This window comes from Condylostylus longicornis, unplaced genomic scaffold (assembly GCF_029603195.1).
Source record: "Condylostylus longicornis isolate FDR11 unplaced genomic scaffold, ASM2960319v2 ptg000018l, whole genome shotgun sequence".
Taxonomy (NCBI): domain Eukaryota; kingdom Metazoa; phylum Arthropoda; class Insecta; order Diptera; family Dolichopodidae; genus Condylostylus; species Condylostylus longicornis.
Window position 1 is genome coordinate 6806837 of NW_026577987.1, and position 14540 is coordinate 6821376.

The window sequence follows — 14540 nt, forward strand, 5'->3', positions numbered from 1 at the left end:
AATTAAATTACTGAATTAATCAATATTGTATTGATCTGCGGGTCCTTAAACTATTTTGTGATAACAGTGCAAAAGACTTTTTGTTATTTTAATGCTCAAATTTCTGTTCATACTTATATGTATGAATGTATATAAGTATATATATGAATTTCTTACTTTAATCTTTACGAAGAAAATTATTTTAAAAATGACAAAAATGCCTTTGTCTGCAAAATTTTTTATACAGCATTATTTTTTATATTCTTGTATGTTTATATATATGTATATGTATATATATCTATACATATTTTATATAATTTTTTAATTACTTTAAAATATAAATTGTCCAATTCATTTGATAAATTAATTATTTACTATTATTGTTTTATCATTTTATTTCAATTTAATTACAATATTTAAATTTCATTTTTAAATCCTTATAAACTAATTTGTTTTTAAAGTTATTTTTACTTTGTTATATATTTAATCTTACTTCTTTCTTTCTTTCTTAAATTTTAAAAGCTACATTTAATATTATATGTATTTATTATTGTTGAACTCATGTAATGCATTCAAAATCTTAAAAAAAAATATCAATTTTTCTATTAATATTTAAAAGCAAAAAATTTATGAAAAACTAAAAGTATGTGTAAAAGGAAATGACAAATAATTAACAACATTTGATTGTGTTGCTTTATATTTCTTAAAATAAATACATTACAATTTAAAACCTTATTTATAAATTAAAATTTAAAAAAAAATCAGAACTAAACCAAATTTCCTTTTTTACAAAAAAAATCCTTAAAATAATTTTTATTTATAAAATTAATAAACAACAAAGAATTGAAATTTACTTTTGAAATATATTATTTTATTTTATTTGATTGCATTACACTTATTATTTATATACAAGTACTTTTTTCTATATTATATTTTATTTTGAAATATACATTTTTGAAGGTAAATTTTAAAAACTTTTGTAAGTTAGATTCTGTTAATATCTTTGAATAAATAAAATTTGTAAATATTTAGTCAAAATTAAAACAAATCAATTTTTTTTGCCTCCCTCTTTTACCTGTTTAAAAAAAAATAATAGCATATTTTTTAAATTTTTTTCTCTTTATATTTATTTAACATATTGTAGCTTAAAGTTTATTTATTACATAAATTATAAAAATTTTACATAAAAATTATTTAATATAAATTCATAAAATATTGAAAAATGATACTCAAGAATAGATATTTGTTAAATATATATTTTTTAAAATAATTGCTATAAAATTTTGTTCAATCATTTTGCTTATTTATCATGAGATCTTATAAAGATATTAGTATTTAACAATATTCTAAGCTCGCAAATGAAATTTTACAAAACATATCAATGCTTTCAATACTATCCACAAGATTGTTTTTTTTTTCAAAATACTTATTAAATAACTTATATTGCAAAAATTTTTGTAAATAGAATTCCGTCATTTCTTAAATTCATTATTTCAATATAAAATAAAACTTAACCAAGAGAAAATAAGTGAAAAAAGATTGAATTTAAGGGAATCTGTAATAAATGATATACATATTGAAAATTTCAAGGTAATCAAAACAAAAAATTAAAATATTCCTTTTTTAAGTTTTGTCAGCTTTCAAATCCTCCACGATAACAAAATTCTATTTTAGGTATCACAAGTTCCAATTACATAAAATTGTAACTCATCCGAAGGCACAGATCCCAAATTTGATAATTTTATTTTATTTTTTTTTTTTATTAATTCTTCCACTTTTAATTCGCCTCTAATGTTAAACATAAAATTATAAAACGAATTTATTTTTTTTGTTGCTAATTTCTTAAATAAAATTAAATTTTAAACTTTTTGATTAAATATTATAAAAAAAAAAAAACAATTTTAATAATTTTCTTTTTTAGAAAATTCTTTCGCATGTGATAGTCTCTTGCAAAATAATTTCGAATCTGGAAAAGCATTTTCAATTAGAGTTCTACAAAAGTTATGAAAACTCAAAGAAAGCAAAACAAATCAATTAATAAGATTACTATAAAATTAGAAAAATCAAACGCGTTCTAAGCAACTTAAATTATTAAAAATGAAAAATAAAATATTTTAAAAAAATTTAATATTTGTTAGTTTTCACTTTAAAAAAAATAAGAAATAATATTTTAATACATACATTGTTTTTATTGTAATTTTAATTATAATATTAATGTTTGCTTGTTTTTATAATTTGACTCTTAATGTATAAATTTAAATATCTTATATCAACACAAATAACAAACATATCTACATTTTAATTGAACTAAATACTAGTTTTAAAATAAAGAAAAAGATTAAATTGATATTTTTTTATTATAAATCTAAAAAAGATACAAAAAAATTTCTTGCTTATATGAAAATCAATCATATTTTGTTTTATTTTTTAAAATTACTACGAGCTTCTAATTGTAAATACAAAATCAAAATTTATGAAAATCGATGTACATGTATAAGAATCTCCTGCACATGTATATTAATTAATTTTTAAATCACCAACTATTTGCACTTGGATTAAACTTAAAAACTAAAGCATTTAAATAATAACTAGTAAGGGGAGACTCGTTAAAAACCGAAGATCAAAAACAAATTACTTTTCTGTACAAAAACACTTATTCTTAATAATGTATACTATAACATGTTCTCAAAATTGAAATTCCTTTGTTAAAATCAAGACAAAGTAACATTATTAATAAAATCTTAACTCCTTTATCAGCAATTAAAAACTCTATTCAAATGAATTCAATTCTTCCCAAATGATCACGGCTTAGGATCTTACCTTTTCAAAAATTTCACATGAAATGTACGTTTATAAATTGTTTATGTTTAATGTTTAAACATAAGTTAATAATTTGCAAATTTATTTCCAATAACATTAAATTTAGATAATATTATTGAGAAATTGAGTTTATTTAACTTTTAAGATTAAAAATTACAAACAAAAAGAAAACAAGCAACTTGAAGGGTCTTTAATAAAGAAAAAACATTTTCAAATGTAAAACATATATAATTGCTGTGGTGTACTTTTCTTTTTATCATCAAAATAAGTATTTTTTAAATGTTCCTTAAATATCTCGCTACAATTCTTTTTATATTTAAAATATCTAAAATTTACATATAGATGTGTAATACATAAATAAGTGCTGGTGGTAGAAAATAAATGACAAATTAATGCTTTATTAGTAAAAACAATATTATTTTTATAGAGGTTGCAAAATTTTACTCAAATTTAACTCATTATAAAAAAAAAACTCCAAAAAAGAAATTGAATAACAGAAATCTGAAGCCGGTACAAAATCTGTCATATAATTTCAAAATACATTTTTCCAATTTATTTTGTGACACTTAAGTGTAATATTCATAAAAGTAGAGTTTTTTTATGCAGAAATTTTCTTTTCATTTCCGAAATTAAAATAGATAAAAAATTGTATTTCAAGTTTCACTTCATTTTACAAGATTATGAAGTGCATAATTCACTGTTTTTTATTTGAAATTATATAATAAAATAGATGTTGGGTTAAATATTTCGTATCTACACTTTATGTATGCATACACATATACATATATATATTTATGCATATATATAGATATATAGATATACGTTTATATTTATATATGTATGGTTGTGCACCCAAATATTTTTTAAAAATTCAAAATTCTTATTTTCACAAAAGGGGATACCCACGTAATCTGAAGAAATTATAAGTTACATATGGTGTTGTAAGTTAAAATATTGCTGATATGTGATACACTTATAATTTTTTAAGCAAATTTGTTTTATGTCTAAATACTAATAAAACTTAATTTGTCAATTTTTATATTTGAAATATTTTCACTTTCTAAATATTTGCGGAGACCGGAAAAATTTCTTCTTTATATTATATTTTCATTCTCCATAAATTCAATTTTAATTTATATTTTCCTTTTTCCGCTCTTTTGTACACGTCTCTTCTTATTCTCCTGCCCTGCAGAAATTGTTTCAGCATTTGTGATAACTTGTGTGATATTACTACCAGAATTGGGACTACATACACTATTTGCAGAAGAGTTTTGTAATTCTGTAGCCAGAGTCGACTCATTAAATGCCGAAATTGAGGAGGGATAAAATGTGGATGGATTTATAGTTGGAATCGATTTTAACGAATTTTTAACGTTCGCACTTCCAGCAGAGATCAATTGCTCAACATTTGTAACAGTTGAAGTTATTGCTGATTTAGACGAAATTGCAGTTTCAGTACCAATACTGGCCGTGGAGAGTTTGTTAGCATTGGTATCAATACTGCAAAAGGCTGATGATTCATCACTATTATGTTTTTGATTAAATTGATTTTGTTGGGGATGTTGCGTTTTTTGTGATGATTGTTGTTGTTGTTGAGGTTGGGAGCATTGTCGTTGCAATTGTTGATTTTGTTGTTTCTGTTGCGACTTTTGCTGCTCTGAATGTTGCTGATGGTGATGATGATAATGATAACGATGATGAAGTTGTGAATTGCTATAATTTTCAATTGATTCCATAAAACTTGTTTGTGCTAAATTATTACTATTAGAATTATTACTAGTACTATTACTAAAATTAGATGACTCTTTTAAGCATCCTTTAGAATTTAATTGATTAAAAGCATTATTTGATATTGTTGTAACTGTTGAAGTGGATGGCGGAGCTGACGATGTGAGACTAACAACTGATGTTCCATCATAATTACGTTTTAAATTTTTAATAGAATTTACAGCTAGTAATTTGGCTGTTGTCGTTTCATCAGGAAAAACGAATACATTTGTTGATTGATTTGATGTCATATTATTTGATGATGCAACACCTTCTGTGCTGTTATGTTGTTGTACTGTTTCTGCGTTTGTTGGAGTTCCGGTTGAAGTATCCAAATCTGAATCGCACAAAGCATTATTACTGCTAGTGTCACTGTCTTCGACATCATCTATACTAATTATATCCTCAGGTTTAACACCTTGGTTAATCAATGCTTGAAAATCATCTGGCGCTATAACCGGGGTAATTTTGTGTCCACAAGAATTACATACTTGAATTGCTGGTGATTTTGAACGCCAATATTGTAATTCAGTTTTACATTTATTAAGTTCCTGAAATTGTATAATATAGTTTTACTCCTTTTTAAATATAAATTATATTAAATGATTGACTCACTTGAAGTAAGGTTGAAAATTTCCTTGACATTTCTTCATTTTTCTTGTCATTTTCATCTAAACGATTTGCATATTCCAATGTTTGTTTCTGTTGATCAGCTAGTAGTTTTTGCTGTTCAGCTATTTGTTTCCCTTGCTCAGAAGATTTTCTTTTACAATTTCTTAATTCACTTCTTAAAACTGTCAACTGATTGTTATACATTTTCATGCCTTGCTTAATTTTGCGAATACCCTTTCTTAATACCATGTTACTTTGTGGTGGAGAAGATGAAGAAGAACAACTTTCAGATATGTCAGAAATAGCTTTCAACGAATATGTCTGTTTACATTTACCTTTAAGTATATTAGCATATAGACTCAATTAAAATTAAGTACAATATATTATACAATACTCGTATAATACACTAAAAACGTTATATATATATATTTTTGCCAAATAATTTAAAAACTTACTCGAGGAACCAAAAAAGTCCTTATTAAAGTAAGCAATTTCAGGTAAATTGGGCTCAATATGTTCTTTAAAATATTCCATAGCCATAGTTGAAAGATCAAATAATTCATCTGTAACCCTATACGGTCTTTCCAATTTGGGTGTAGTGCGTATATAATTTAACACATTATACACTTCATCCAAAATCTTAAATAATAGCTACAAATTATAAGATTTTCTTCAAAATCTTAAAATACTTACGCCTCCCGGAAAAAAACAGCAATGTTTACGCTCGATATGTTTACCAAATGTCATTTGCAATAATGATAGCCTCATATGGCATGTTTCAATAATATCGCATTCACATGCTAATGGATGATTACGTCGAGCTGATTCACGTCTAGGCATTTTTGCTTTAACTGTTTGAAAGCGATTCAACATTTGAGTTTGCAATTTTTGAAATGTTGAGTTTAAAATTGTTCCTCCAATTTGATTCATTTGCTTTGAAACCTATTAAAAACATATTTCAAATAAAATACATTTTGAAAATACATTAGAAATTACCACACGTAATTGCCCAAGTTTTTTATATCCAACATATGAAAATATTTTATCAAGAATCTCAATTGGTAAGTCAAGTAAAAAGATTGGTGACGCAGATGTAGTGGATGGCGAAAATGATTGGCTGTTGGAATGCCTTGTACTAATCACCGAAGTATATCGAGCTGTTGTTGTGGTTGATGTTGTTGCTGTGGTTTGTATACTATAATTAATAACTTCATCATTTGATGGACCTGTTGTTGGTGCTGCAAGAGTTGTGCTCATTTGCCTTGTTGAAACCATTTTTATTGATAAATTTCTATTTATATTTTCGAGGTAAATATCAAAGAAATTAACAAGTTATCGAACTTCCTAAAAATTATTATAAAAATGTTTGATTATTTTGTTTTCTGATTTTACATATATGCAATATACGTAGGTATACGTAGGTATATTGCATATATAAACTAGTGCTAAAGTAATAATAAATAGATGCCTATAAGATAGATTATAAAATGAGATATTTTTATCTTGTATTTTTGTATTAAAATAATTTTCCTTATCTAATTTTAAGATATATTTTTAGAATAATTTAAGTTACAGATACTTCGGTTTCAAGAGTTCGACACGTTATATTATATATTTAGGTATATAGGTCCAGTTATTTAATACTCTAATACCTACGTATTTATATCAATTTTTTTGTGTTCATTATTTATCTAGTTATAGTTTTGTGTAATATTAAAACTTAAAGTTTTATTTACTATGTGTACCTACCTACTTAAATATCTAAAAAATATATAGGTACCTAAAAACTATTTTCCAGTTGTTATTAAGAAATTTGAGTCGCGCTATTATTCCATTTTAATATTGTAACTTTTGAAAATTCAAATAATAAACTTAATTAAAAACACATTCAGCAACATTAATCTTAATTGAATAAGAATATTTAAAAATCAATATTAAATCCATCGGTTAAATATTAGCTTAAATCCACTTGATTCCTTATTTTAATCAATTGATGGATGAGTTTTTTTGTTTAAAATTTAATTACAAATTAAAATAGGATAGATTATTTAATAGTATGTATGTATATATTTTAATCCTTTTATATGAGAGATAAAATATCCTATTTAGAATTTTTAGCATTATTTAGATAAGAAATACCCATCAAATTTTGTATTAAATAAATAAAAATATTCAAATTGCATTACTTTTTTTATTTGTATTTCAGTATTTATTTATGATTATAAGAATAAACCCATAAGAAGCTTTATTGTATATTAGATTTTATCAACCTTTAAAAAGGAAAACAAAAAAATATAAACGCAATAAAAAAAAATATTAATAAATAGAAATAAGTACCGCATTCGCCATATTGTATTTGGGCGCCTGCTACTATTGCAACTCCCGCTGAGAAAATAATGTAAAAGCTGATGATGGTTTGTCCTCAGGAAATAATTTTTGTTTTTTTATGTTGTTTTTTTGCTATTTTCTCTGATATATGTTATACATAATGTTATATGCACATATATATATAGTTAATTCAAAAAATTACCTACATAAATTATATATATAAATATAAGCATAGGTTTCTACGTAATCCACTCGAATTGGCCTGTAAAAACTACTTTAAAAGTAGGCAGGTGGGGTAGGTACCTGCATAAAAATTTATAATAGCATAACCTATTGTGTTACACATATTAACTTCGAAGGGCAATAATTTCAACACTTATCTTTGGATGTAAATTAAATAAAATTTAATTTATTGTCTAAATACAATTTTTATTCGTATACTCTTAATGAATTAAAGAATATTTTAATTAATTGATAACTATGATCAAGAAAACCACAATGATGAGCAATTCGAAAACTAGCTTCCTGCTTAACTTGTTAGGTACTTTTTTTCTCTTTCAACTTGGCACAAAATTTTATTACACACAGTTTTATAAAGATATGAATTATTACGAAATCGGATTGGTTTATAAATAAAATAATCTTTTATACCTATTACTTGAACAAAAAATATCTAGACTTAAATTTGTACTCGTTCAATTAATGTTTTTAATAACGATTGAATGATAGTTAAAGGTCTTTAGTTAAAACTGGTTTTCGATATTAAAATTTACCAAACTTGTATAAAAAATATTATCATAAATCCTTTTAATGTGGTAGGGAGATAAGTTCGAATTGCTAACATTGCTGTTTAATATCATAACATTAGATTTAAATCAATAATTTAAAAGCACAAACTTTATCAAATGACATTAAAGTTAACAAAAAAAATCCAAATGGGTATAGATATTTAATTAAAGCATATTTATATATATTTTTCAATCAACCCTTTTAGTTACTCATTATTTTATTTAATAGGTAGGCCTACCAATCTACTTAACACGAACTTAACCCAAGTATTAAAAAAAATTACAAAATTTTATATCTAAAACAAGCCTAGCTAGGTACAGGGTATTTTACCATTAAATTCACCTACAAAAACTTTTGTTTTTTCTTACACTATAAAGTGCTACCAAACACTTTTCTAATCTGTCCTATAATCAATTTTAATTACATATACATTTTTACATACAACAATTTGTTTATAAAATAGTATTACACTGTGCCTATTTCTCTTCTTGAATAAATATCTATACATACATATATTTTTTATACAATAGGTTTATTTAAATGTAAATATAGAAAATTAAAAAAATACCTACCAAAACTTTTCTTGTTTTCCTCAATTCTAGCAGTGTAGTACAAAATCGATGAAATATTAAAAGAAAACTTTCAATTTATAATATTTTTTTTTGTAGTTTTGCTGTTTTTCTATACAATTCTTAGCTCGATTTTTTTTAAATTCTTTCATTCGGCTAATTTAAACATACAATTTTTTTTTTTTGTTTGTCATAAATTAAAAAATTTAAATTTAAAGAATGTAGATTATAAAAATTTTTTGTATTTAAAAAAGTTGTAATTTAAATTTAAATTTAAAGGAAACAAAATTTATTTGAAGAAGGTCTTATTTATTTATAAAGAATATTAAGTTAAAATTGTATACTTTTTAAATACATTAGATTTAAATTTCACCTTTTTAGACTTCTCACTTTCGTTTCTTCAAAAAAACAAAAAAAAACAAGGATTTCCAAGCTGATATTTGATTTTGTTAAAAATTTTCATGGAAAACCTTTCTTTTTTTTTTTAAATGTTTAGCTAAAACAAAACCAACTCTTTTTTTTTAACTTTTTTTTTTTTGCTTTAGTTGATAAATGGCTGCTCTATGCTGAAATTCTCATCAAATGGAAGCAGCAACATATTTTTTTCCATCAAAAAATATATTACTTTTTTACACTGCCGATGCAAATATTTCTATTTAATTTTAAACACAATAGTTTTTGCTATATTTTTAACATATTTCTTTTTATTTTTTTTAAATAATTCTAATTAATTTTTGGGAAAAAAATTTTAATGGCGTAAAAAATGAAATTTTTCCTATTTGCAAGAAAAAATTTCTTTCTTCGTTCAACCCTATATAAAAATGCTATAGATGAGTTTTATCGTAAAAAATATATCGTAAATTATTTGACAGAATTATTAGAAGTTATGAGTTTGTCCACTTTTGTATTATACAAATTACAAAAAATATTTACGTAATAATAACGCTCACAACGATTGAGATTGACGGTCACATCACAAATATAGCATTCAGCCGTTTAATTTTAATAGGCTGAATGGCATTTTTGTGGGAAGTGACTGTCAATCTTTTAAAAAATCTTTCGCATTAAAGTTGAAGTTGATTCAACTTTTTGAAAAAGGCAAAATAAAGATAATATAAAAAATTCAAGTTGTCATGCAATAGTACATCAACTCCTTGCTAAACTGATGAACCAAGTGATTTACATACGTTCACTTCACACAAAAATATCATTCAGCCCATTAAAGTTAAACGGCTTAATGGCATTTTTGTGGAAGGTGACCATCAATCCATTGGTTCGTTTGGAAAAAGCTGAGCGTTGTTTTTTTTGTTAATATGCATTTATTACTTTTTTAACAAAAATAATGTACAATTGTAGTAGTCCAACATATGTAAATTTGACGTTTTAAAAGATTGATGGTCACTTCCCACAAAAATTCCATTCAGTCCATTTAAATTAAACGTCGGAAACCATAAATCAACCAATGAACCATCAAGACAATAGTTCTACTTTAAATAGCTCAGCTGAAAACCGACTACTTCACCTTTATATATTACCTGAAATAGTTTGATGAGCTCAGACTTTACGTAAATTTTTAAATTTACAAATTTACTAGGAAAATTTTATCCGAAATAAAAATTAGATGCTCAAAAATTTTGTTAAAATTAATTGTCACCATTTTATTTCTAAGAAATCTGATAAGAATAGAGTAAATTCTATTATTTTGCCGTCGGACAGAGCCTAATTTCAAACAGTGTATAAACTTAAAGGCTCAGATTAAATCTTACATTTTATCATATATGTAAAAAGCAACTTAGTTCTATTATTTGCCGTTGGACAAAGTCGGATGCCAAATAATATTTACACACACGACTTTAATATAAAACTAGTCAAATTTTATTTGATGTAAACCTAACATTTATTTAATCTGCATAATTTTTACTTTCACATCAAGTCCGTTCTTCGCGCAATGTGACATTTCTCTATTTTCATTTCCTGCGATGTCGTTTTGCATGAAGCCTCTTATCGATTTGATTATTTTAGGCACAAATACTGTATCACTTGCACAAAAAAAATTAATAAAATATTGCTCAAAAATTTTATTTATCAAAATACGAGTAGATACACCCTAATCCAATAACTTGAATATAGAAAATGCTGAAAGCTCTAATATTGCGGCTTTTTCTCACCAAAATTCCAAGTTTCCGATTCCTTAAGTTAGTTAATTTAAGAAATAACAGACTGTAATATTCTATATTAATTCTAAAAAAGCAAGATATTTTATATTAATCAAAAAGTAATTATTTTAATTTTAAATTAATCAAAAATTATTAAATTAAAAAAGCTGTTGTCCTGCTTTCGACTTAAAAAATATTTTCGGATTTATACCACGAAAAATAAAGATCTGTTTAAAATTTGAGAGTTCTGACAATTTTCTTTAAATCCCATAAATTTCTGCAGATGAACACTAAATAGAAGTCGCTCAATTGAAGCTAGGTTTAAAAATAATTGATTCTAAGAAAAATAAAAGATGTGGTAATTTTTTTCATAATTCAAATCATTGATGGCTTCATTCAACGCACTACTTTCATATCTCAAAACTTGCAAGGAATAGCATTAATCTTGAAAATGTTATCATTGGATAGAAACTTATTATGGAGGGAAAAATTGCATTACTCTAACCCAGCATTTACACGTACAAGTTACTTGCAAGAAAGTTGCAATACATACAAAAATTTTACTAACCCATTGAAATATTTCTACTTGCTTGTTTACTTGCAGTTCAACTTGCAAGAAAATTTTGCTGCCAGTAATTTGAGCAAGTAATTTGACATATTCAGAAATTCACAAAAAAAAATTTGTTGTTTTGATTTTTTTTTTTTTTTTTAATTTAAAATTTTTGAATTTTGTTTTGAAAAAATTAAACTTAGCAAACTTATGGTTTCTAAAATTTATAAACAATTATTATTGCTAGTTGTTTTCTTCTCAAAGACATTTTCAAAAATTAACTTGCTAAACGCCTACGTCATAATAGCAAGTAATTTGACATTTCGAAAAACTAATTGACAATTAATATTATACAAACTTGCTTGCAAGTAACTTGTATGTGTAAATGCTGGGTAACGTAAGTGAAATAATTACTCGATAAGATCCGATATCATTGAAAGGACAAATGTCATAAATTATGCGGCATTTGATTAAGTCAAATTAATTTAATAAATAAATTTTTAGACCATGGCATATCAGCTGTTTCAATTGATTCTCTTATTACCTTTTTTTGCAAGATAATTTTTTTTCTACTTTTGGTAGCTTTATTTTAAATTCGGTATCTGTCCTATAAAATTCTTCTTTTTTCAAAGTTAAAATTCTGCATGACTTTCAATGACAAGTACTTTATTTGAAATTATGTCTACTTTTAAAAATTTGAAACTTATTTTAAACCAAACTTTCAAAATTTTTATATGAAAAATTATATGTATGCTGTAGTTTTTCATATTTAACAATAATGTTGACAAGAGCCGGAAGGTAGCGTGAAAATTAATTTGATAAAATATTTAAAGCTGTTTTAATTATTGGCTGCCCTGTATCACTGTCATACGAATTCGTGGTGAAGTTGAACGTTTGAATGTCAAAGTCAACTTCATAAGCGGTTGAAAATTCAAGTAATTCATTACATAGTTATTTTTGAAAAGTATAAAAAAATAAAACATAATAAATAAATATATAAATTAATTTTCAATCAAAGGGAAATTGACTTAAAAGTTTGTTTTAATTTGTATGACTTTTTTATATAATTTAAAAGAAGCATAACTATAAAATGCCAAGAACAAAAATTTCAAAAGCCAAAAGAAATCGTGATGCCGCCAAAGATGAGAGAGAAGAAATTAAGAATGAAAGGCTAAGACAGTTCGATAATTTGTGGGATCAAATAGAAGAAGAATGGATATGTTCATATAATAGTCTTATCGAGGAATTCAACGCAAAGAGAAATATGCTTAAATTGCAATTAACTCCAAAAGAGTTATCTATGAAACTTTATGACAACATGGTAAAAATTAAATTATTTTTGGTAGTGTTGAAGAATATTTTTTATGTTACTTATAATTTAGAATGGAAATGATCAAGAACAAATAGCTAAAGTCGATTCTAAAAATGTTAGCACATCCAGTATTTCTAGTTTAGCACCAACATCATCTGTGTTAAGTGCATCCAGTTGCATTAGTAAAAAATCTAATGACGAAGGTAAAATTTTAGTATTAAGTTGGCATTAAGTATTTTAGTTAATAACACATTTTTTTCTTTATGCACTTGAATTTTTGGTGTTTATAGTAAAATTGCTTAATAATAAGTAACATTATTCATTTAATTCTTTATATTAATATCATATTTTTATTCATTTTATTTTAAATGGCTATGGTTTTTCTTTTGCTTAACAAACTATCTCGTGAATCTCATGATTTTGCAACACAATGTCTTCGATATCTAATTTTTTCAATATTTGGGAACCTATCCTTATTGTAAATATGGTGATCTATGATTTTTTGTAAAATTGTTTGGTTGCAAAATTAAAAAAATAAGGATACCTTACAGAAGATAGCGGAAATGCCAGAAATTCAAATCTACTACGATTACCAACTATTCCAACTCACATGGGCAGAACCCCCGGTCCACTTAGTTCAGCTAAAGCTAGACCCCGAATGCGACGTAGCAGGTCAGCTACTGGCACTATTAACAGTGCACAAAAAAATCAAACAACATCGATAACTAGTGAACACAACTCACGATCTAAATTACGTACACCGTTGCTGCAACAAAAATCGTCCGCACGAGCAAAGGCAGTTAGTGCTGATCGCATTTCAGCTTTGGTTTCAAACATAAACAGCGATGCATCGCCAATTTTAAGAAGATGGGCCAGACCTGGTGAAACTATAATTTCTCTGTCAGGAAGCCCGATAGTTATTCCAATGTAATTTATTTAATTTTATATTTTTTTTATTTTGATGTTATTGTTACTTAAATTTTCAGGATTCCTGATTCTTTCGCAAATGTTAATATTCCAACAAAAAGTGGAACATTTTCTTTAAGATCAAAAAAGCTAGATTCAACAGAAATTGGAAAAATGATTGCGGAAAATTTAAGTCCTGAAACATTAATGGAAATGAAGCAATTGCAGGCTAATTTAAATGTAATTATGAGCCATGCTGATAAGAATTTTTAAAATGTATGGGTAATGTCGATAGATTAACTTTAACTTTACTAGATTTAATTTGTTTCTTATTTTTTTTTTGTATAATTTTTAAATACTTTTCAAACTTTGAATAAACTGACTAATTGCAAAAATTAATAAAATATATTAATGAATATTTTATGTACATATGTGTACAAAATTAATGTAATTATCAAATTGTGTTCATTCACATCTTTGTAAAAAAAATTTTTGAGAGTTGATTCCTAATAACTTTGACTTAAATTTTAGTGAAAGTTTTTTTTATAAAATAATAATTTCTTTATAAAAAAGATTTAAAGTCTTTGATTTGATTCTACAGAAATGGTTTGTTTTCTTAGAAAGTAAAACTGTGTAGTGTTACTATAAAGCAAATAGTAATATAAAATAATATTACATTTTTTATGTAAAAAGTGGGATCATTAATTACTTTTCACTAATGAGACTAAATTTTCTGTATAATGTATAAAATG

The 14540-nt window shown here is 24.7% G+C and overlaps 2 protein-coding genes across 2 annotated transcripts; one reads left to right on the forward strand and one right to left on the reverse strand.

Annotated features, from left to right (window-relative positions):
• Positions 1-885: 885 nt before the first annotated feature.
• On the reverse strand, positions 886-9634 carry LOC129606182 (intermembrane lipid transfer protein vps13B). The gene is made up of 7 exons (XM_055516329.1): positions 9238-9634; positions 8868-9020; positions 6175-6522; positions 5872-6120; positions 5634-5817; positions 5182-5513; positions 886-5117 (listed from the first exon to the last, which is right to left on the reverse strand). Exons 3-7 carry the CDS (start codon positions 6451-6453, stop codon positions 3933-3935), a joined length of 2229 nt encoding a protein of 742 aa, XP_055372304.1. The 5' UTR covers positions 6454-6522; positions 8868-9020; positions 9238-9634; the 3' UTR covers positions 886-3932.
• Positions 9635-12514: 2880 nt separating this feature from the next.
• On the forward strand, positions 12515-14165 carry LOC129606426 (borealin-like). Its single transcript, XM_055516756.1, has 4 exons — positions 12515-12891; positions 12953-13085; positions 13422-13809; positions 13869-14165. Exons 1-4 carry the CDS (start codon positions 12661-12663, stop codon positions 14059-14061), a joined length of 945 nt encoding a protein of 314 aa, XP_055372731.1. The 5' UTR covers positions 12515-12660; the 3' UTR covers positions 14062-14165.
• Positions 14166-14540: the final 375 nt, after the last annotated feature.

Bases quoted from the DNA above. Each gene is read 5' to 3' on its own strand.
- LOC129606182 (XM_055516329.1), bottom strand. From the start codon at position 6,453: ATGGTTTCAACAAGGCAAATGAGCACAACTCTTGCAGCACCAACAACA. The intron at 5,514-5,633 runs GTAAGTTTTTAA...ATATACTTAAAG, and splicing joins GGACTTTTTTGGTTCCTCGA to GTAAATGTAAACAGACATAT. The intron at 5,118-5,181 runs GTGAGTCAATCA...ATACAATTTCAG, and splicing joins AATTTTCAACCTTACTTCAA to GAACTTAATAAATGTAAAAC.
- LOC129606426 (XM_055516756.1), top strand. From the start codon at position 12,661: ATGCCAAGAACAAAAATTTCAAAAGCCAAAAGAAATCGTGATGCCGCC. The intron at 12,892-12,952 runs GTAAAAATTAAA...CTTATAATTTAG, and splicing joins TGAAACTTTATGACAACATG to AATGGAAATGATCAAGAACA. The intron at 13,810-13,868 runs GTAATTTATTTA...TTAAATTTTCAG, and splicing joins AGCCCGATAGTTATTCCAAT to GATTCCTGATTCTTTCGCAA.